The following is a 25,284-nucleotide window of genomic DNA, read 5'->3' as shown; positions in this document are numbered from 1 at the left end:
CCAACAGTATTATTAACACTCTCACCGAGCCTCATGAAAAGGGTCCAGAAACAGCATATGTTCCTTGTGCCAGTCTCTGTGGGAACCATAAATTGCACCTTTGGAGAAAATCTTCATTTCAGTTGGGCACTGGTTTCCTATACTTAGATGTGTTGAATATTAAAGATGTGGAATGTTTAGATCTGACATGTGTATTAATAACCTTAGCATCCCACTATGATACAGCACAGCAGGCATTGTTATTTCCTTGTTACAATATGTGAAATGGTTCCCAAAGAGGCTAAATAATATATTCAAAATAAAAACTACACTAAACCCAGATCTTCATAATGACTACTTTCCATAGCAAACTTCAACCTGACCAAGAATCTTTCAAGAAAATGCTATCTCATTTGGCATATTACAGACAGACCCAAGATAGAACTAATAATCATAGTTTTGACAAGATCTCACATTGCAGGATGAGTGTTCATAATAGTGTATTAAAACCACAATTGGGTAGGTAGCTTAAAATGACTTCACTTCCACATGTTATACTTAGGCAAAAATCAAGCTCTAAATAATTGTTTTATCTTCAAAAGTTAGACATGTCTCAATGGTACCCAAGTGAAGTTTATTGATAAGATTTAAACTTATAGCTATATAGACTTTGAGAATGCTTTTTAAAGATATGCTTTTATCTCACTTATAATTGAAATATTTGTATGGATTGAAAATTTTAAATGTTCCTTTTTCAATGATTTAAACACAATGGATCCACAATTATACAGGTTTTTTTTAATATCTATTCCTTAAAAAATAGTATTATTTAAGTAATATGTTTTTAATTCATTTTAATTTTTACAAAGAACAATCTTAAAACTATAAGCATCACTAAATACTTCATGCTTGCCTGTGGGCTATTTTGTATTTTCTTGATAAAAATATAGGAATAAATTTTTACTTTTTACTTATGCACATGCAAAAGAGAAGTTTGGAAAATATCTTTTTTTTTTTAAATTGAATTTTAACCCTGCTAATTTTTAAGCAATTATAGAAAATAATATTTTTAATTGGTTACTCTTTATTTTTATCTTTAGGATAAAAATAAAAAAGTAAGCCTATGTGGCTGATTTGTGAACTATTTTAAGGTAATGATTTAAAATATAGATACTGTGTTTCAGTTTTAAATTGTGTCAGAGAATAATATATTTCTATATGTGTACCTTTTGAATAATGATATATTCAATGACTTTGGAAAAACTAACTTCACATAAATGGAGTTAGGTCATTAGAATACCTTGAACTTTATATTATCAAACTGGGTTCATTAATGTGCTTTTTTCCCCTTCAAAGCTACTCCTCATTTTATCTTTCCTATTTTTATGAATGGTTCCATCTCTCTTCTGCTTGTATAACTAGGGATACATCTAAAACATACCCCTCAACTTTAGCAAGGCAACCTGACATCTATTTGTCTTTAAGTTTTTCTGGAATCTGTCCCTCTCTCCCCACCCAAAACTCCTACCCTTGTACAGACATTTTGAGTCATTTCCTAGATTATTCTGGCTCTCCTGTCTTTGATGTCTCCTTAGCATCCCTCATTCAGATTGTTGCCAGAAATTTTTCACTGAATCACTGTCCAATTTAAAAAAAAAAAAAGGAAATTACCAAAAGGAAACCAATTATCAACAGAATAAAATCCAAACTATTCTTTTCTTTTTCTTTCTTTTTTTAACATTTTAAATTTTATTTTATTGTTTAAAGTATTACAAATAGTAGTACATATGTCTCCTCTTTCTTTCTTTCTTTCTTCCTTTCTTCCTTTCTTCCTTTCTCTCTCTTTCTCTCACTGTCTCTCTTATTTATTTATTTGTTTGTTTATTGGCATTTAGAGCATTTAAATCACCTTTCAGACCCTCTGAATAGATAACTGGTGACTTCTCATTTTTGCAGTACTCTCCTGAAGGTGTACTATGGAAGGAACATAGCATGGTGACTGAGAGCACAGATTCAGGGGCAAAATAGCCTGAGTTTGAATTAAAGCCAGTCCTTTAGGTTAACTGTGTGACCCTGGGCAAGTCACAGCACACCTCTGTTCCTCATTTCCCTCATCTGTTGTGGTTACAGTCTCAGGTGCTTTTTGCAGGTATTGAATTAGCTAGAAAAATACAGTGGATGGTCAGGAGGTCAGGAAAATACTAGTGTATCTATACATTAGTATTTATCTCATTGTAACGTGTGTCATTGTGACTAGTTTTAGTTGTTGCCTTAGTAGTTTTTAAATATATATTTTTACTGATTTCAGAGAGGACAGGAGAGGGAGAAGGTGAGGGAGATAGGAACATTAATGATGAGAGAGAATCACAGATTGGCTGCCTCCTGGGGATCCAGCAACCCAGCATGTGCCCTTGACTGGAATCGTACCCGGGACCTAGCAGTCCACAGGCTGACATTCTATCCACTGAGTCAAACTGGCCAGGGTTGTTGCCTTAGTAGTTTTATCACCTTTGTGGAGTCCAAGGGTCATTCTTGTTCATCTTTCCCAGGGTACTCCCTATACAAAGTAGATTCTCCGGTAGATGATCCTTAAATTGAACAGAATATATATGAAATATGACAAAGCTGTGCCAAATTGTTTAAAGATAAAATGACTTGTATTGATGGCACAAATGTCAGTCGTTTATTTAAATAAACTTTATTGAGTTATAATCTTCTTACAATAAATGCACCAGTTTTAAGAGTAGAGTTCAGTGAATCCTGATAAATGCATGCATTCCTGTAACCTCCATTCCACTCAAGATGTAGAATATTTCCACCACCCCCAAATTTTCCTTTGTGCCTCTCTGCAGTCAATCCTCACTTTCTACCCTACCTAAGGGAACCACTTATAGACTGGCCATACCTGCCAGTTATTTTTCATTTTTAAGCTAGACTTGTTTCCATGTTTCAACCTGAATCATCAGTTTCTCTATAATATATAGTAACATGCAAAAGGAAGACTTTTGGGCATGGGGGTGGGGGTATGGGTAACTTTTAATTGAAAATGGAAAACATCATCTTGTAATTTCAAAGCCATTTAATTCTTGAAACTTCGCTTTTTGGATTGTTTTTACTCAGTCGTTTTAGGCACAGTCGGAACCTCCGGCATGATAGAGAATATCCTTATTTTACACTCTGGAACTCTGAGCCTCAACAAAGTGAGGGCTGAATACTGGCAATGAATGCTCCATTGTTTGGAGTCAGGGCTCCTGACTACTTCTTGGCTCATAGTTTTTATGGAACCTTGTTAGTGGGTAAGAGCACGCCATATCCTGAAATGTGGGCTGCGGGAAGGACCCCTATACCTGTCCTGCTCTGGACGCTGTCTCTGGCGGGACACTGCCTGGGTCTCTGTGGACAGGCAGGCGTTGGGTGCGGTGGGCGCTCTGGCCGCTACACCTGGGGACAAAATGATCCCGGAAAGGGTCTGCAAGAGTGCTGACATGGTCGCCAAGAGCCAGGGCATGAAGTCACGGTGGCGTGGGGGAAGGGGCCGGGGCCGGACGTGGCCAGCAGACTCGGGGCTTGACACACACACACAAAGAGGCCGGAAAGTGTCCGGAGGAAGCCGGCGCGTCACGGGGGACGGAGCCGGGACCCTGCCGCGCCCGCCCAGCCGCCACCCGTCCGGGGACACCGTCCAACACCCAGTCGCGCTCCCGCCACCGCCACCACCACGGCCGCCGCCAATGAGACTCCTCCCGCTCCTAGGTGAGTGCCCAGCACCCCGTCCCTGCTTTTGCTGGAGGACCCATCGCTTGCGGGGACCCGGAGTTTTCCAAGCTGGAGCGCACTTGCCAAGTGCACGGGCCAGGTCTCCAAGGAGCACTGGCGCAGCTCCTCAGGATGTTTTTCTCTTTGGCCTTTCAACTCTGGATTTCGACGTTAGGGGCCCAGGGACTGTCATCTTTTTTTTTTTTTCCTGCTGACAAAATCCCCCAAATCTTCAAAGTCTTAGACTTTGACCTTTCTTCTGAGCCTTCCCCCGCCCAGAATTTTGGGAAAATCCAAACTATTAACACTTGGGGGAGTTTCCTGGCCTTCCAAGGAGACTTTGAGCCCAGACTTTGGGTTCATTTAAAATACCATTTTGATGATGCTGTACAGAAAGAAGATATATCACATCCTTGAAGGCGAATTAACTGTGGTTTAGACAGTGTGTACTGCCCTATAGGAGACTGGGATTTAGAAGCAGGTGTTTAAGTATCTCTTGTTACTAGTAAGGACAATTTATCTGAGGTGACTGAAAATATTCAGAAAATTGGTATGGTTCATAACTGTCCCTTCTCAAGCAGGCTTGTCTTGAGAAGACCGAAGACAATAATAAAAAAAAAGAACGTCCTGCGGTCTTCCTTATTTTTCCCTAAAAACCCACCATTTCCAACTTCGTTTTCAATCCCTCTGCAATAAGTCTTGTTGCTGAATTTTGTTGGTCATGTTTGTGTGGGGTTCCTTTTCCGGAAGACCAATCTTTAACCAGTATGTTGAGTTTTATTTTAATTTTCTCTACCGGGAAAAAATGTAAAAGAATGTTTTTAATAGAAAGGCAGAATTTAAAAAGATCATTAGAATGTAGAAAAAAATAGCAATTGCATTTGTCCTTCTGGCTGTTATATGTTGCTCTTCATCTTAAAAGAACACAAATTTGAATTTAAAAAGACTCAATTTACTGTGATTTCAGCACAGAATCATTCCCAGAGGTGGGGAGGGGAATGCTTTGCAATCAGCAGTTACCTTTAAAAGGATCTCACCTGGGTGAAGTTGAGCCTATGGCCCAGTGACCTAGGAACACTGTGTTCTTTATAAAGCTGGTTGGTAAATTTTAGCTTTGTTGAGATTTCCTGGGTAAACACTGAGATAGAAAAAAATGCCTTCATCTTTTTTACTTACTTGCTCTTCTGCTGTTTTTAGCTAAATGTTCCCTTGGGAAATCCTTATCATCTAAACAGAAAGAAAGAAGACTTACTTGTATTTATTGTAATCTAACTCAACAATGAGAGGAAACTTTTCTTTTTCTTTCTGAAAAGGTTTTTATTTTTCTATTTTCTTTAGTGGGTTTTTCCACTTTGTTGAATTGTTCTTATACTCAAAATTGCACCAGAACTTGTCTTCCAAATGCAAAATGTGAAATACGGGATGGAGTTGAAGCCTGTTATTGCAACATCGGATTTTCAGGAAATGGCGTCACAATTTGTGAAGGTAAACAATCATTATTAACTTTTGGATTTTATTGTAAGATTAAATTTTGATGTGATTGCTTTTTTCCCTGTCCAGAAATTAAAGCTTAATTAACTAAAAAATAAGTTTGAATTTCCCTTGTCAAAATTTATACTTGATTATATATTTTTGATAATTCCATTATGTCTTTTTTTTTTAATGAATATTAAAGACTTCCCTTGAACTTAAGCTGGAAAACTAAGTTGCAAAGAGCAGAGTCACAAAGAACAGAGTTCATGATGTCCAGGCTCTATTGCTAAATGTGGTGCTCAGAGACTCTATCAGGGGTCCTCAAACTATGGCCCGCGGGCCACATGCAGCCCGCCGAGGACATTTATCCAGCCCGCTGGGTGCTGCTGCCTGTCCTGCTTAGCAGCCAACTCGCCCCGGGCCCGCAGTGCGCATAGGAATTTGTTCATAGTTTTTTTTTTAAACTATGATCCGGCCCTCCAATGGTCTGAGGGACAGTGAACTGGCCCCCTGTTTAAAAAGTTTGAGGACCCCTGCCAGTACTTGATTACCTACATTTGAGGATAATATTAAAGAGATTTCAGGTTTTCCCCAGCTACCCTGGGTGATGGAGAGAGAAAAAGAGGAAGGGAGGGAGGGAGGAGAATTTTGAAAATGCATTATTTGTGGAAAAGTAGACCTCATTTATAAAATTTTAGTCTAGAGCCCAAAGCAAGAATACTAAGAAGGGTCCTTCTAGAATGCAATGTAGCCATTGACTTGATAAGTATAATGCCATCTGATAATCAAATTTAAGTGATTTCTTGTCTGTGGTCTTCACCACCACACCTCCTCTTTCTTCAAGAGTCACTTAATTTTTCTTAATTCACTTTATTCATTTTTAGTAGAATCTAGTTTTGTCTGAGTCAATAGAACAACATTCTATGTAGGAGAAAGAAAGAGAAAAAAGTTTCAAACCATATAAATAAGTTTTAAAATATAATTGTCGAATTCAAATTTGAACCATGTGGTTTTATACTATATATATTTAAGATAATAGGGGCTTTTTCTAATTAAGCCAGGATATTGCACAGTTAATATTGCAAGTGTTTGCTTATAGCATAAACAAGTGTTATCTTGTAAATCAATTTTATAAGCTCCTTAAAAAGATTAAATATGCAGTACATTGTAAGACCAAACCTCATTATAGTTAGTGTAAAGTTTAACAAATGTAGAACAAAGCTACAGTAGTTTAATGTTGCATTAGATCAGGCCTTTCTCTTTGTAATATACTTGTCTACAAGCATCACAAAATTCTTTTTATAAACAATCTTGGATTTTTATTGTATATTTAATTGAATGGCATTATGGAAAGTTGATACTTGAGTGATCTTCAAAATACTGTATCAATCATATTAGTGTGCTTTTCTGTTAATCATTACAAATTGAACCATGGTACTTCATAAGTAGTGTTGTCTTTTTGTTAATTAGATATTTTTCAACTATTGTGATTACCATCATTGACATCAATAATTTTTCACAATTTGCAGCATCAGCAGTCAACCAGCTGTTATCATGTATTTAATAATTTCTTTAAAAACACATCTTTTCCTTGCTGCCTAAGTCAATAGCCACCTGATGGCTATTTATTTCCACTGGAAAAAAAATACTTCAAGACCTTTTAGCCTGCAATTTCTTTTTGCACAAAACACAATTCATAATAAGAATAGTTTTTCTTTTCAAGTTCTTTTTAACAGAAATCACCCCTTTGTTTAAACTTAAATCCTCTTTTTTTTTTTTAGCTTAAATCCCATTCTTATTTAAAGAAAGTTATATATTCACTTGTTTTAATATTACTAACTGAGGTTTATGACATCCTCTTAAAACTATTCAAACATTGTTTTTTATCTTTTTCACCTTTTATTAATTCACTGTCAGATTTTTTTTATTTTTAGTAAGTATATTTAATGTGTTTTTAGAATTTAATTAAACTGAAAATATTATATTATCAACTATTGTTGGCTTCTTTTATCTCTCGAGAAATTTCCCATATTTCCTGTCTTTCTTTAAGATTGGTATTAGGTAAATAAGTAATCATAGGACAGGAATTTTGTTTCAGAAGATGCCTACTACTTGAGGAGTAAAAGTTATTTTCTTTTGGCATCATTACCATAATCTTCATTATCTTTATAAAATTTGGCTCCTTTAGAGATCTTCCAAATAACTATTATGTTAAAAACCATTTCTCACTAAATGTACTTTGTTCCAAGAGCTGGTTTAGAACAAGTTATCAGAATTTAGATTATATGATCCCATGGAAACTATTTTATTAGTAGTGAATTTATTACATTTAATCATATTTTTACTGAACAAATATTTATTGAGCACTTTCATCATCATCATCGCTGTGATTATCACTATCACCATCACCATCAGGATAACTAGTATCTCTGTGCACGTAGATCAAGATACTAATTAGCACAACATCTTTATCTAGAATTATTCCCATTTTGTCTCTAAGAAAATAGAGTCTTAGAAAGGTTAAGTGAACACCTCAAGTGTTACAACAAACTAGTGGTGGAGCCAAAATTTAAGCCCAAGTCTGTCTGATTTGAGAACCTGTACTTTTTTCTGACTATGTTTGACCATCAGGCCTCTGCTTAACATATACTATATGCCCTTGGGTTAAAATAATAAATAATAATAAGTAATAAGTTTGCCCTAATTCCTTGTATATCTGGGAACAATTGTGGAACTGCATTTATGACTTGATGCAATATTACATAAAGTATAAATACAGGTAAATTTGAGATGTGCAACCAACTTTAGGAAAGCTTTCTGAACGGTGATAACATTTAAGCTGAGAATTGAAGAATAAATATAATTTATCAAGATTGACAAAGTGTCAAAAAGAATCAAGCAAAAGGAATCAGATTTAACAAAGGCTTAGAAGTTGAACATGTGTGGTATGTATTAAGGTGTTCCAAGTATTTTGTGCTGGATATATATCACAGGATATATTAATTGAGCAATCAGTGGGAATTGTCAGAATATCAAGGGTATGAACTTCTGTTAACAAAGAAGAGTCATTAGTAGGTAGTAAGTAGCTGAGTCGCATGACAAATTGTTGTGTATTAAGAAGATGACCCTGTTGGTAGAGTAAGAATAAATTAGTAAGGGTCAGTCAATCCACAAAAGGCTATTTTACCCAACCTATCAAAACAATAGTACTTTATATTTGTACAGTTCATTATCTTTTATGTCACATGTACCAATATATAATTTTTACACAAGCTTTTGAAATAAAAAGTACAGATGCTATTTTTTACTGACAAATACCCTTATGACTGTGTATAACTGGTTCTGTTGAGCTCCATGCTACAGCCTTTTATATATGAGAGAAGCAGGACTCTGAAATCTTAAGTGAGTTTTGCAGTGTTTGAAGCAAAAGTGATAAAGCTAAGACTCAAATACTGGGAACTCAACCTTTTCTAGATTACCAAAGATATCAAAATGTTACTAGTCACCGGGCATAATTGTGTAGTACAGGTTTTTAAACCAAATTGGTTTAAAAAAAGCATCATTTTAATAATTTATTTATTATTTCAACAACTTACAGAGGTATGGGTGGGAATTTATTTACACACTTTTCTTTATGGTGCTCAGTAAAGAGAAGGTGAAGAAGTTTGTGTAAAAATTGTGGGGCATATTTAAAGACTTTTGGAATGGATCTCTCCTACCTATCCCAGGTAATCAGGAAAGTAAAGTTGGAAGGACTGAAAGAATGTTTGTGTATATCTAAAATATGAAATTGCTTGAATTGGAATAAACTGTGCTGGAGAAGTGAGAAGCTGGTACAAGGGGATGCTGTACAGCGCACGGTTGGTGTGAGGATGGGTGGAAGAGACAGTCTCCCTGTTCTCATATAAACGTATTAAGTGGGGCTACATTCTTGGAAAATTCATGGAATCTGAATGGGGTAGGGGGAAATGTCCCAAGTTAGCACAGGAAGGATCAAGAAAGATGTCATTGCCAGCTTTTATGTATGGATAGAAATCTTTTCATGGCTTGGGACATGCCTATTATAAGCAACATCACAAGTATTTCACAGAAAATAATGAAGTCTTGGTGCCCACACCCAGGGAGACCTACTCTACATTTAAAAACAGTTTTTCATTATTATCTGATAACCATATCTATGCTTGAAAAATTCAACTGGAAGAATGTAATAAACTAGAAAGCTGTTTGACACTTGTAAAAGTAGAGAAAATAATGGCACAATGGCTATCTAAGAGTCAAGAAGAAGAAATAGCATTATGGGTTCAGAATGTGGGAGAAATATTAATTAAAATAGTACACTGGCACAATTCTGCCTGGGCTAAAACAGCAGCGTTGCGGACATGTGATTGCTTCCATAACAGGTGGCTCTTTAGTAATAAAGAGGATGCTCAGCAAAATGGGTAAACCAAAAGTCATCAGAATGGAGACAAAACGTACAAAATGTATGTGTCCATATGTTATTTCATGTATATACATATCATTTAACATAATTAAATATACTATCCAAACTATGTCCTACAAATAACTGTAATTCTAAATATTTAATACAGTGATAATTTGATAAATTCAAAAACAGAAATGTGAACAGAAAAGAACTCTAATTTCTCTTTGTATCACATTTCCATATCCTATATAATAAAGAGTAATATGCAAATTGACCATCACACCCTCGCACAAGATGGCCGCCCCCATGTGGTCACAAGATGGCCACCACAAGATGGCTGGCAGGGGAGGGCAGTTGTGGGCAATCAGGCCAGCAGGGGAGGGCAGTTGGGGGTGACCAAGCCAGCAGGGGAGGACAATTGGGGGGGACTAGGCCAGCAGGGGAGGGCAGTTGGGGGTGACCAGGCCAGCAGGGGAGGGCAGTTGGGAGGAACCAGGCCTGAAGGGGAGGGAAGTTGGAGGTGACCAGGCTGGCAGGGGAGGGCAGTTGGGGGTGATCGGCCAGCAGGGGAGGGCATTGGGGGCAATCGGGCTGGCAGGGGAGCAGTTAAGCGTCAATCAGGCTGGCAAGGGAGTGGTTAGGGGGTGATCAGGCTGGCAGGCAGAAGCAGTTAAGGGCAATCAGGCAGGCAGGCAGGCGAGTGGTTGGGAGACAGCAGTCCCAGATATTGAGAGGGATCGGGCCCAAACCAGCAGTCGGACATCCCCCAAGGGGTCCCAGATTGGAGAGGTTGCAGGCTGGGCTGAGGAACACCTCCCCCCCCCCCGCCCCCCCCCACCCCGTGCACGAATTTCATGCACCGGGCCTTTAGTATTTTACATTTAACTATAATGTTACACCTATATGATGGATAAAAGATATGTATATACCTTTGACTTGTATATACCACCTCATATGTGTGAACTAGGGGCCAAGTGCATGAACTCGTGCACCTTGAAAGGAACCGTGGGCCATGAGGCTGCGGGAGGCACAGGGATGGGTCTTGGCCCATCCTCTACGCCCCCTCCCGCCCCAGTCCCCTGTCTGCTGGCAGTCCAGCTCCCGCCGCCACTGCTCCCACGCGCTGACAATGCTGGCCCTGCTTGCACCTGCTGCTGGCATGGAGCGATTGGGGCCAGTGCCAGCAGCGGGTGCAAGTGGTGGCTGCTGCCCTATCTCCCCTCAGGAGCAGGGGGAGGTAGAGAAGCCCTCAGGGGAAATCAGGGCCGGCAGCTGCCGCTCACACCTGCTGACAGTGCCAAGTGATTGGGGCTGGGCTGGTGCCGGGTGCCAACAGCAGGTGTGAGCGGCAGCTTCGGTGCCAGCTGCAGGTACAAGCAGGGCTGGCACCGGCAGCAGGTGCAAGCAGTGGCTCCGGGACTGGCAGCAGGTGCGAGCACTGGACGGAACTGTGGCGTGCGGGAGCAAAGAATTTTCAGTAACCACCAGAGGCTCACCCCAATGATAGCAACCGGTGCCCCACCTTGGTCTGGCATCCAGGCTCACCTGCTCCATCATCTCACTGTGGCCGATGCCTGCCATGTTCTGCGCTCTGCCACCTGCTGCTGATGCCCACCATGTTCCACTCACGCCCCCTGGTGGTGAGCGCATGTCATAGCAACCGGTTGTTCAGTTGTTCTGCCATTCGGTCTATTTGCATAGATGACTTTTAAAAACAAAGATGCCAGAATCACATTTACTAATGAGTAGTTCCTATTACTCAAATAAATGTAGCCAATACTCAAAACTTTATGCTAATTAGACCACGTCAACCGGACATCTTCCAGTCATCTGGTCCTCCTTTCAGACAAAGCCACGGTGGCAGGGGCAGAGGCAGAGGTGGTTAGGGGTGATCAGGCCGGCGGGGGGGGGGGGGGACAGTTAGGGACGATCAGGCAGGCAAGCAGGCAGGTGAGCAGTTAGGAGCCAGCGGTCCTGGTTTGTGAGAGAGATGTCTGATTGCCAGTTTAGGACATCTCACAAGAAAATGTTTATTTAGGAAATTACAGAGGTAGGAGAAGTGAGCCAGCTATAGAAGAAATGAGCTCAGAAAACAATATATATATATATATATATATATATATATATATATATATACACACACACACACACACACACACACACACACTAGATGCATGGGGGGGGGGGGGGGGCGCAGGGCTGTCCCTCAGCCCAGCCTGAATCCTCTCCAATCTGGGACCCCTTGAAGGATGTCCGACCGCCCATGGGATCAGGGCCTAAACAGGTGGTCGGACATCCCTCTCACAATCCAGGACTGCTGGCTCCAAATCGCTCGCCTGCCTCTGCCTGATTGCCCCTAACCACTTCTGCCTGCCAGCCTGATCACCCCCTAACCACTCCTCTGCCAGCCTGATCGACGTCTAACTGCTTCCTGGGCGGCCCGATTGCCCCTAACTGCCCTCCCCTGCCAGCCTGGTCACCCCTAACTGCCCTCCCTTGCCAGTCTGGTCGCCCCTAACTGTCCTCTCCTGATGGCCTGGTCACCCCTAACTGCCCTCCCCTGTAGGCCTGCTTCTGCAGTTGCCCTCCCCTGCATGCCTGGACCCCCAACTGCCTTCCCCTGCAGACCTGGTCTCCCCCAACTGCCTACCTCTGCCAGCCTGGTCACCCCTAATTGCCCTCCCTCCTGGCCTGATTGCCCACAACTGCCCTCCTCTGCAGGCCTGGTCACCCCTAACTGCCTTCCCTTACAGGCCTTGTGCCCCCCCAACTGCCCTCCCCTGCAGGCCTGGTCCCCCCAACTGCTCTCCCCTGCAGGCCTGGGTCCCTCCCAACTGCCTTTTCCTGCAGGTCTGGTCGCCCCCAACTTCTCTCCTCTGCCGGCTTGGTCACCCCTAACTGCCCTCCCCTGCTTGCCTGATTGCCCACAACTGCCCTCCCTTGCAGGCCTGGTTCCCCCCAACTGCCCTCCCCTGCAGGCCTGGGTCCCCCCCAACTGCTCTCCCCTGCAGGCCTGCCCCCCCCAACTGCCCTCCCCTGCAGGCCTGACCCCCCCCAACTGCCCTCCCCTGCAGGCCTGATCACCCCCAACTGCCCTCTCCTGCAGGCCTGGTCTCCCCCAACTGCCCTCCTCTGCTGGCTTGGTCACCCCCAACTGCCCTCCCCTGCAGGCCATCTTGTGGCGGCCACCTTGTGTCCACATGGGGGCAGCCATCTTGTGTCTTGGAGTGATGGTCAATTTTCATATTACTCTTATTAGATAGGATAATATATGGTATATATTATATATTAAAATATGTATATTTTAATATATATTAACATATATAATAAAAGATAATATTAAATATATTAAAATTAATTTTAGTGCTTTCTGTGAACTAGACTCCATTCTAAGCACCTTGCATGAATATATATATATATATATTTAAAAAAACTGTCAGATTTAACATTTTCAGAGTATTGACTTTTTTCAAATGAAGTATATACAATTTTTTGTTTTTACTTTAGGCTAAAACATTAACTTATGATATAGGTTGCTGACGATAAAGTATCAATTATAATAAAAATTAGACATTGCTTTTCTAGAATTAGTTTTCATTTTGCATGCAAAATTGACATGGCAGTTGTACCATCTTTTATTTTCTGTTCAATATATTTAGGAGCTGCTAGGAAATTTAAATTAAATTAAAATTGTGCTCTAAATGTGGAATTTTCATACATGTTAATCCTCAAGAAAATTAATGGTAGAAAGAGCAAAGGGATAATGGAGATAGTACCTTCAATAGCACCAAGCAACTCACCAAGTCTCAGTTTTTTTCTGCTTCATTTATGACAGTTCTACTCTTTCATCAATATTTTAAGATTGCCAAGTTTATTTAGAAAATTTGATTGTTCCTTTGTTCTGGAATGTCACTTATCTATAGTCCCAGGTTTATAGGGCATCAGCATACTTCATAACCAGTTCCTGGTTGTCTCAAGAAGTAAATGAACCAGTCTTCTGATTATCAATTTTCTCATTATTTCCCTTCTTCATTATTTAGTCTTGTTAATGCTTAAATAAGTAACTTTCATATTTATAACTTATTTACAAAAAAGGTAATAATATTAAATATATTAAAATTAATTTTAGTGCTTTCTGTGAGCTAGACTCCATTCTAAGCACTTTGCATGAATTTATTAATTTAATCCTTATACAGTTCTCTGAAATAGGGCTAGTATTACCCTCAACTTTTAAATTAATTTTCCCAGAGAAATCACTGTTAGTTGCCAGTGATCCTCAAACTACAATCTGAGGTACTTCTGTAAATAAGGAAATTGAATGTTATTGAGATAAAAATGAATTATTTTGGTTCTGCCCCTCCCACTTTGAATCTCTTTTTTCCCACTACATAATATCAAAACAACTGATAAAAAATATATTGTTCATATTTATGATACTATAGGAATAAGTGTACTAGGAAAGTTAAAACTATTTACACGTTTCAGTATCTTGATCAGTTACAATGTTTTAATTTTCCTTTTCCTCTACTGCCTTCATGCCCAGTGTACTGAACAATGAAATGAGTGAAATCAGGGTGGGGCCATGAGGAGTCCATGAATTGAGTGAACTTTTCAAAGCAGAATCCACAGCCACTAAACGGGTCAGTTCAGGGCATACAGAGAAGGCTACAGTGAAAGTGATGGCTTTTCCTTGTGGTGATGGTATCCCATCCCCTTCCCAGAAAGGATGTGGAAATCGAGGTGATTGGTTGAGACACCATTTTCCAAAAGCCACACAGATCGGGCTCCCTATTCCCCACTGGTGTTCGCTCCCACTTAAAGCCAATACTCCCAAAGGCAATGCTGTCCTCTGCCGGAGGGAATTCTTGAGTGTAAAAATTAATGCCACTTTTCTGCATACTCCCCCCATGTATGCGATTGGAATCATGTCTGAAAATTGCTCTGCGCCACCCATGTGTGTACAGGAAACTCTGAATTCTCATGCACTAAAGAGGTTGTAATAGGCTGGCAGGCAAAATCTGGGCCAAATACCTGTAATAATCAACATTGTTATTTAATTATAAACATACGAGTCATTTAAGGATAACTAATCATTGGAGAAAAGCCAACAATACAAAGCACACAGATGAATAAATAAAACAATGGCCTGGAAAATGTAACTCTAGGAGGAGAAAGAGATTGAGGGGAAAAGTCCAATTTATAACCTCACAGAGACTCTGGAAAATTTCGCAAATAAACAAAAAATAGAATTCACTTCCATGTACAAAGAGCTATCACACCACAAAAATACTTCCTTCTTTGACAAATCCTAAAAACTCCACGTTGCTCAGTTCCTGGTACCTCCTTTCTCTAATCTTCCTCTGCCTTTGTAGCAAGAGGCATCAAGATAATAAGCTGATAAAATTGTCAGTGAACAAATCAATGCTTAAAAATGACCAGAGGATTGAGGCTAAAGTCTCCATTCCTGGGTTTCTTCTCTTATAAGGGTAATCACACATAAACAGGGAAACAACAAGGAACAATTTTTTATTTTATTTTTTTTTTTACACATTAGTGGAAGGTACACCAGGATGCATTCACCTAAAATTCTTGAGTTCATCAAGGAGAATTAATACTCTTTTTTATGATAATCTATAATAATCTAATTTCATCCACTTGTGATTTTTTTTAACCTGGATCGACCTCTTCCAAAGTCCTCCCCACCTTTATGTCAAAGGTGAAACAAGGTAGCCAATGTGTTTTCTGACCTTAATTACATCATTTGCTTATCTTTTTTCCCCATTGCAATGTCATTACTATGGGATAGAACCTATATATGGTAACCAGGAATAGCATATTGTGTCTGAAGAAACTCTGCCCCATTTAATTATACCAGAACTTTGTTATTGACTCACTTATAACTTTTGTGGTTATAATATTGTAATTACCTGCAGTCTCCTCCCTATGTTAGCTGTTTCCCCCAACTGATTTTGTGAATTCACTAGCTAATACTTTTTTTTTTTCTCAAACTATGAGAGAAAGTTCATTTAGGAAATTACAGAGGTAGGAGAAGTGAGCCAGCCATAGAAGAAATGAGCTCAGAAAACAAGTTAGAGAGCCAAAAGAAGGGCCCTTGTAGCTTAGGAGAAAGAGAGAGGTAAGAAAAATATACCTGGGGGAAGGGATTGTGAAAGGAGCTGGCATGCACCATAGAGAGAGCCTCTCACTTGCTAATACTTTTGATTGTTCCTGCGGCCAGGGGAAGGAGGGCCCCGATTGGCCCTGATCACCGGCCAGGCCTAGGGACCCTACCCGTGCATGATTTTCGTGCACCGGGCCTCTAGTGTTATCTATACTCTATCTAGCTCTATTTAACTGGGATTCTCATGGTAAATCACAAAGAACATTCAAGCCTCAGTTTCTCTGTAAAATGAGCTGATGAGACTAGGAATATTATTAATGACTCACTTAGCTTTAAAATCTTTGATTCTGTTACAGTGAAATAATAGTCAATTTCCAGTTCATTTATTTTTCAGGATAACTGGATTTGGGGCTCAGTTTGAAACATGAACTAGAAAGATATACAGATTTCAATCTCTTGCCTCTAAACTCAGTGCACTTTCCACTGTACATTGTTCTTTTAAACTTTGGTCTCTGGAGAAGGCATTACCAATGCAGACAATGTTTTCATTTAGTCCTTCTGCTTCCGTTTTTCCTATTTAAGACCCATGACTCATCATGATATTCTTTCCTGCTGAGCCAGGATCTGACCTCAACGCTCTTCTCCAGACAAATATTACAAATCAGTAGAGGCTGACACATAAATGAAACTTATTTTCCATGTTTTCTCTAATGGCTTCCTCCTTTGGAAAGAATTTCTGGACCAATATCAGTGAACCCTCCTGAATTACAGTGCTGAAAAGTACAGGAGTAATATAATCTGATCAGCAAGAGAAGCACTATATCAGAATCTCTTGAATCATTAAAAACAAACCAGAAAAGCCTTACCTGGTTTGGCTCATTGGATAGAGCATCAGCCTGTGGACTGAAGGGTCCCAGGTTTGATTCCAGTCAAGGTCACATGCCTGCCTGGGTTGTGGGCTCGATCCCCAGTAGGGGGTGTGCAGGAGGCAGCCAAACAATGATTCTCTCTCATCATTGATGTTTCTATCTCTCTCTCCCTCTCCCTTCCTCTCTGAAATCAATAAAAATATATTAAAAAAGCAAACAAACATGTTAGAGATCTCAGTTTAGGAGAGCTGGACCCTGTGTTTAAAAAAAGCAAAACAGAAGGCTATAACACCTTGATTTTTTTATACATGTTCTATTGTAGAGCTTTAGTCACTGTAATATGTGTTTGAGAATAACCCCTTTAAATAGGATGCCATGTGTATCCATTTTGCAGGAGGATTGTGGTTTGTGCGACTTTATCATTACCATTTAACTATCATGTGGAACAAAATGAGGCAAGATGTAACTTCTCATGCTGCAATTCCAAAAGGACTTCAATGATTATTTGTTTATGAGTGCCTGAGGAACCAGTAATAGTGAGAGTGAAATTGATCAGAGGAGCAGCCCTCTTAGCTAGAAACCTATAGCCAAATTTCGCCATTCTGGATTACAGATAATTTCAGGCAGCAAAATACTTTGTGTCATGCTCAATAAATGAGACAAGATAATCAAGTGTGTGTGTGTGTGTGTGTGTGTGTGTGTGTGTGTGTGTGTGTTCAGGGGAGAAATTGGCACTTTCAATGTTGTAAGTATAATCCAAGACTCATTGCCAAAGACCCAGTACACATGCCACTTTCTTTGCAAGGCCTTTCTTATTTCTATCTGTGAAGAAAAAAATGTTTCTTTTTTCATATTCCTCATAATTCCCTTTAATTTTGGCTTTAATATATAACATTGGAGTACGTTTTGATAGGGTCTCCCTGCTTTTCAGTCATCCCTGGGGAATCCTATCAATGATTATTGTTTGAGTACAGTGATGAATTTCTTATTCCATTATACCCTTGGAACCTACCAAAATTTCTTGGGTCCAGTTTTTTAAATACTTTGGACTGTTGTTGAGTGGTTGTTCTGATTGGTGGGTGCCCCATTCTTATTGTACCTTGCCTATGTTTAATTTATTAAGACATTGTGGATGATATTTCTGCTTGGGTGTATCAGTACTCAGATTTGGTTGAATCGTGTCCATTGTTAAAGGCTAATACAGCAAAATTACCTTACGTATTATCCCATTCCAAATATTTTGCAGTAAAGAAAGGGTATTCATGATAGCCAGATGGAAAATTTGTATGACCAGTTAGCATTATATTTCACATTGGTTTTCTCTAATCATTTTCCTACCTTATTTTGAGTGACCTATTATGCAAGGCTGAATTTTCATTAACCTAATTATTGCTCTTTTGAACATTTTCATGAATTAGGAAGTGGCGTGTCCTAAGGCAGGACCAGTTGTAATGCTGGTACTGATGCTTTGTGATGATGGACTTCTGATTTGGAGCCACTCTGGCCCTGATCTTCAGAGTCTCATGAATCATGCTGACTATGCTATTTCCTTCTGCACTGTATGTGTCAAATATGCCTTTTCCACAAAATCCTAGAAAGTGTGAAATTATTGGCACTTAGAAAGAAATATTTTTACTTCTAATTAATTAGTACTTTGACAGTTTTTTCTAATTTCAAAAAAGTTTAGTTTATGTATTATTGAGAATGTCTCACATTTATCACTCCTTCCAGTGAACTGACCTTTCTAAGTACAATTGATATGAAGCTGTATTTAATAATCAGTACCTATTTAAGATGAAGCTTTATCTTTTTTAATTACTGTGCACAAAGTGAAGGACTGTTATTGAAACAAACTTTGTTTTTTATAAAGCTCTAAATTTGATTAAAACAGAATAAATGATCACATGAATGAATTGGGAAGAAATAAAGTATTTTTATTCTCCGTAACTTTAAATTATTTCATTAGAATTATGATACTTCCAAATATAAAGATTATGAAGAAAATATTATCTCCATCCACAAAAATGTTTTCTTTTCTAATAAAAAGGCTTTAATGAAGGTCTATGTATACAAATATGGATAAATTGAAGGGTAATGGTGAGGCATAGGGACTAGCAATAACCTGGAACCATTCTCATTTCCAGAGCTGCAGGGACAAGGGTGGAGGGAACCCAGATAGAGCTGGAACCTTGGAGAATAGGTCCATGTGAAGAGCCCAGGTGGGGGACCCTGCCACTGCCAGAGAGGGCACTAAAGTAGGGACGGAGCAGGAAGGATACACCAACTTTCCTCTCTTCCCAACCTTCAGTCTCCAGGCAGAAACTGCACCAGGGAGTCTGGGGGATGCTTGTGGTCTGTGGGGATCGGCCTCCTGGGGCAGCGTGTAGGCAGGGAAGGATGTCTTTCTGGTGCCCTCTCTAACAGGTTTTTAACGTTCACTTCTAGGCCTTTTATTACAACAACTTCCCCATACTGTTTTTTGTTTGTTTACTATGATTTTGCTTATTTTTATTCTTTCCTGCTTGCTGAGAGTGCATCTCTGAGTATTTTCTCCCCATGAAAAGTGCAGTCCCGCATGGCATGTGTCCTAAGTTCTGGCATTAGGAAAGTCTTTCTGTTGTCTTCATGCCTGAATGCCCCTGCAGATTGTTGATGTTTTTGGTTAAACTGTGATCTCTCAAAATTTTGTAGAAGTGGTTCCCAAAGTGCATTCCACTGAGCACCCCTCGTATCACACATGGAAAAGGGTTTCATCATTAAATACATTTGGGAAAGTGTGCTTGCTAATAACACTAACTTAATGTGCAGAGGAGGAAATCTACATCATTTCTGAAAATGTGTAATTGCAAGAGAGATTACATGGAATATTGGAAAGTGATTATGGTGGAGAAAAAAAAGTTTCTTTTATAAAACAAACTTGGAAAATGCTGAATGAAGCAAAAAACAATAACAAAATCTTATACTGAGGCTTTTCTAGGTATTTTTGTTTAATTTTTAAAAATGTGTTTTAACTCTTCCCAAAAGATATTCACTTCCTTGCTCTGGGAAAGATTTAGGCATGCTGTAATTATACAGGGGTCCTCAAACTTTTTAAACAGGGGGCCAGTTCACTGTTCCTCAGACCGTTGGAGGGCCGGACTATAGTTTAAAAAAAAAAACTATGAACAAATTCCTATGCGCACTGCGGGCCCAGGACGAGTCCGCTGCTAAGCAGGACAGGCCGCGGCACCCGGCGGGCTGGATAAATGTCCTCGGTGGGCCGCATGTGGCCCGCGGGCCGTAGTTTGAGGATGCCTGGGAGATTACTTGTTTAGGAGGGTGAGGGAAAAATGGTTTGAAAAACATATTACCTCAGATAATTTCTTCTTCCTGTCTTCTTGAGATATGATTTTATATCCTGTATTTTACCAGCCATCAAACATCAAACTGTTCCCAAAGATCTGAATTTACAATATACTTGTATAATTTGTTAGTCATCTGTATGAGAAAATACCACTGTATAATGTACATTATATAGCATGTGTATAAATGCATCATGCATTTGGAATGTTAAAAAGTTATAGAATAAAGCATATTGGTCTGGTATAAAAATTGTGATTTTCTGAATATTAAAACATTAAGGCTATATTAATGAAATATTTCAGCTCCTTTAAATATTTTGGTCCATTGCCATTAAGAAAAAGGGCATTAGCCCTTAAGTTACTATAGACTTCTGTGTAGTTCTGAGCAGGGAGAGAATTAGGATATTAGGAGGGAAAAAAAAAACACCTCTGTTTAAAGAAATTGGAAGCAAGAGAAAACTTCAACACATGAATGTAATAGATGATGACATTTAATACTCAAGTCAAAGAGTTTTCATTAAAATTTGTTATTGTCTTGTGTGTCATTGGTAGACAAGCTCAATTCCTGCAAAGTTCCTTTCCATGGGATTTACTGCAGAGTAATGCTATTTTCTATATTAACATGATTTTACCACAATTTTAGTTCAGATACTTATATTATCAAGAAATCCAGATTAGTATACACTTTCATGGATTCCCTTTATAATTTTTTGAAAGTTCCCAAATGAAATGCTGGAATATAGAATGTCAAAAGTATTCAACCTTGCACTGGTTTTAAGAAGGAAAATTAACACTTTTGACTTTTATTTGCTATGAAAAGAGCTAGTGACCTTCTCTAGGAAGCTTAGAATCTAACTAAACACTGTAGGCTATACATCACATACAAAGCCTTGTGCCATTTGTGAAAATGATATCAGGAGAACCCAATGACTGAGTTTCTGTACTATATTTTTTAGGTACACAGATTTAATTTTAAGGTTATGTTTTGAAAATAAAATTTGCTGTATGAGTGTTTGGCTAATAAGAAATTGATTTTTTGGCCTTGTTACACATTAATTAAAATATCTGGCAATGTGTCATGGCTAGATTTAAGGAACCACACATACTGGGAACCCTATTATTTCTTCACATTAAACTCACAGGTCAATCACTATGTTATCATTATTAGGAAGGAAACTACTTTTTGCCACTGTGGAGTCTGAATATTCTCCCCTGATGGCATAAAAGGGTATTTTATATAAGTGACATTATATTTATCTGGTTTATTGTATTGAAGGTGGAGCCTTTTAACTTAGTGATTTACTTATGGATTAATATGGTACTTTATATTTTCTAATATTTGAAGGTTATATTTGTAAAGTAAAAAATATAAGCACATGAGCTGATTTAGACATAAAATTTACTTGTTTAAATTATTCAATGATTTTAGAATGTAGTTTTTAAGAAGTTACAATTGAAGGAAGGTAGTAAGTTGTCAGTGTTCTTCATATACTTTACATGTTAGCTTAATAGGTATTGATTCAGGTTGTGTTTCTACAGGAAAACTAATGGATTACAGAGGACAGTTAAAACAAATGGTGAAATGTGTAATATTTTCCCAAAGAAAGCCAAAATATATCATTTATTTGAGATTTTATGGGGCTTGACTAACCAGATCAGTTACCTATATGTAAAATAATTATCTTGCCAAGTGGACATCTCCAGTGTATTTCTCTCTTGTGGATATACAGCATCAGAACTAAAATTTGGGTCATGTATATTTATTGACTTCCTGCGGTTGGCCCTCTGCTGATCAAAGAACATCCTGAATATTAAAGAATTTAGTATGAAAAATATAACTCAAGTTGTGTTTAACATTTACAACTTGAATTGGGAAGGAATGTGCTGTTTTGTTGTGAATTCTTTTAATTATTAAAGTCAACATGCATAGACAAACAAATCAATTTTGATGAGATTTTAGCACAGAATGTTAGGTGATTCTAACATTTGCTTGATAGTTGTGCATTTGTGGCAAATGTTTTATATTTTGAAATAAGAGAATTGTATAATCCTTTGGGCCGGAAAGGTGGTTATGCCAGGTTTTCTGCTGCCATATGGAGGATAAGTTCTAAAGATAATTTCTGGACCTTTGTGAACACAGATATCTACTGAGAATAAAGAAAGTACAACAAACCTCTGTTGGATATGCAAAGCAGGAAGGCAAGCAGATGCTTGATTATAGTGTTATGTTTGTTCAACTAATGTTATGTTCATTGCAGCAGTTTCATAATGGAATACCATGTGGGAAAGAATGGGTTTTTTTTATGTGTTTTGGACTCTGAATTTCAGTTTATTAGTGGACAAATATATCAGAAAAATTTTAGTTGAGGCCATTAATTGTTGTTTTATAGTCAATAATCTCATTATACTTATCCTTTGAAAAAATCAGATGGTTGCTTTAAGAATAAATAAGTAAAGAATCTGAATTTAAGCAAGGCTTTGGATCATAACCCATAGTCCAATTTCATTATTATGTTGAGAAAAGAAACATCAAGTCTTATGGATTATTGGTATAATAAAAGATTCCAGTGATTCATATATTGCTAATATCTTAATATTTTCCGGTCAATTCATTTATTAATGAAAAAGTAATTGTCCTTATAACAGTATTTAAAATTGAATAGAAATAATGATACACTTAGAGATCAGGATTTAAAATGAAATTTTGAAGTATAATAAGTATTCATTAAATCCATATAATAAATATAGGAGAAAACAAAATACTGTTTATTTTAAAGTTGGTTTCAGAAGCTGAAGCATTATGATAAAGACCCACTATGATAATCTGAGCCTCAACTTTTTTTTTAACCCTCAGGATATTTTTTCTATTGATTTTCAGACAGAGTGGAAGAGAGGGAGAGGGAGGCAGAGAGAGAGAGAAGCATCTATGTAAGAGGGATACATTGGTTGCCTCCCTCATGTGCCCCAACAGGGGCTGGGGATCAAAAACCTGCAACTGAGGTATGGGCCCTTGGCTGCAAATCGAACCATTGACACTTCAGTCTGAGAGCCGGTGCTCTAACCACTGAGCCCGGACCAGAGCTGAACCTCAACTTTTTAGATTCAGACACTATTGACAATTTCAACCAAGATTTATAAAATATAGAGTTACAGTTTATTGTGGGAGGCGAGGCCATGGAAAAAGTAGAGCCTCTAAAGAAATCATCTAAGGCAGTGGTCGGCAAACTCAGTAGTCAACAGAGCGGCAAACCGTGGCTCGAGAGCCGCATGTGGCTCACGAGCCGCGGTTTGCCGACCACTGATCTAAGGGATCAAATCCTGGTCTGTCATTTACCAGCTGTCTGATTTGGACCACTTTTTTTGTATCTTGATATAAATAGTTTCATCGACATCAAAATATTTTTGAGGATTAAAGAAGATAATACAAATAAAGCACTTCATTGCGATACTGGTCATATAGAAAGACCTCAATAAATGATTATTGTTAGTAATGTAAATCTGTCAATCACTTTCTGCCAAATTGGTTTTGGTAAATTCATTCTCTTTCTACTTCTCAAACCATCCAGAAAACCAGATTATCTAGGCTTCTAGGTTCTGAGGTTAAAGTTACACTTAGAATAACAAGATGCTCTCCTGCTTTTCCCAAACTCCACAGACAGCAGTACTTATACGCACTTCATCATATACCTGGAATACAGGCATATGATTCCCTATTTGTCAACAGCTCATTAATTTTAACTTACATTTTAAGCTCACTGTGTCTGAAGGGAAAAAATTTAAATAACTTACTTATTAGTAAGCTTTCTTTAAAGCGTGAGTTCTTAAAATATTATTTGTACCTATCATTTGGTCAACATAATTGAAGAATGAATTTAAACTAGAAACAGATTTTTTAAATGTCAATGATCAGAAAACAGGTTTTTAAAAAATATTTACTATGAATATGTATCTATTAATTAACAAATATGTTAATATCCATCTTCTTCTTTTATTGCTTGAAAACAATAGCGTTTCTATGAAGCCTTGAACAAATCTCTGCATTATAAAATTCTAAATATTTTTGTTTGGCTTGACAAATCTGCTACAGAAATTTGCTATTTATAAATGGACAGATGACAGATATTTCTATATGTGAAGTTTCTTTTCACTATAATGCAATTTCAAAAAAGGACTTGTACAATACTTTGACATGAGCTTATTTAAGTAGAGAAATATATATTTATATATGTGTGTTTGTGTGTATATATATCATATAATATCACTATAAATAATATCATTTTATATATAGAACTACAGGCCTGGTGCATGAAATTCATGCACGGGGGTGGGGGGTGTCCCTGAGCCCAGCCTGCACCCTCTCCAATCCAGGACTGCTGGCTCCCAACTGCTCGCCTGCCTGCCTGCCTGATTGCCCCTAACCACTTCTGCCTGCCAGCCTGATCACCCCCTAACCACTCCCCTGCCAGCCTGATTGATGCCTAACTGCTCCCCTGCCAGCCTGTTTGCCCCTAACTGCCCTCCCCTGCAGGCCTGGTCTCCCCCAACTGCCCTTCCTTGCAGGCCTGGTCGCCCCCAACTTCCCTCTTCTGCCGGCCTGGTCCCCCCCAACTGCCCTCTCCTGCAGGCCTGGTCCCTCCCAACTGCCCTCCCCTGCTGGCCATTTTGTGGGGCCATCTTGTGGTGGCCATCTTGTGTCCACATGGGGGCAGCCATCTTTGACCACATGGGGGCAGCCATCTTGTGTGTTGGAGTGATGGTCAATTTGCATATTACTCTTTTATTAGATAGAATAAGATTTATTTTTCATTGCATAAGATTATTCTAAGGAAAACATAAGGGTAAATAATTTTGCAAAGTGGAAGGATTGAATATTTGGCACTACTTTGTTTCAAAGATGAAAATTTAGTGTCTTACCTCTCAGTATAATCTCCAGGTATATTCTTAAACTCTGAGAGAAATCATGGATCCATAGAAAAACCTCATGAAAAGCACAGGATTTTCAGTGCATGGGAGAAATGATGTGTATTCATTGATGGGAACTTGTTGAGAGGAATGATTGGAATTACTCTATCATGATTTCGCTCTTCTGTAGCTGTTCAAGCATTCAACAGCGTAATATCTCATCCTGAATAATGATAGATTTGAGTGAAAACATGTCAAGACACCTTTATTTACTTTAGCAATATTTCTGAGTTATGGTTTAACTTATGTCAACTCAAGATGATCAAATATTTACTCACTGCATTTGAACCCTCTGTAATTTCTTGGAAACCTTTCCAATAAACGAAAAGTAGAAAGGCTAAATAAGAATTCAACAGATTA

The 25,284-nt window shown here is 38.6% G+C and overlaps 1 protein-coding gene across 2 annotated transcripts in view; it reads left to right on the top strand.

Moving 5' to 3' along the window:
• Window positions 1-3,451: 3,451 nt before the first annotated feature.
• Window positions 3,452-25,284, top strand: part of ADGRL4 (adhesion G protein-coupled receptor L4) — a 112,188-nt gene continuing 90,355 nt past the window's right edge. Inside the window, exons 1-2 of one of the 2 annotated variants that reach the window (XM_080654847.1) lie at window positions 3,452-3,732; window positions 5,074-5,220. In XM_080654847.1, the coding sequence (XP_080510973.1) occupies window positions 3,465-3,732; window positions 5,074-5,220 (415 nt within the window). In that variant the 5' untranslated portion in view covers window positions 3,452-3,464. The remainder of the gene's footprint in view (window positions 3,733-5,073; window positions 5,221-25,284) is intronic. The other variant, XM_080654848.1, reaches the window with a different exon arrangement.

This window comes from Plecotus auritus, assembly GCF_963455305.1.
Source record: "Plecotus auritus genome assembly, chromosome: 2".
NCBI lineage: Eukaryota > Metazoa > Chordata > Mammalia > Chiroptera > Vespertilionidae > Plecotus > Plecotus auritus.
The sequence above is the reverse complement of the archived record's forward strand: the minus strand, read 5'-3'. Positions and strand labels throughout refer to the sequence as shown.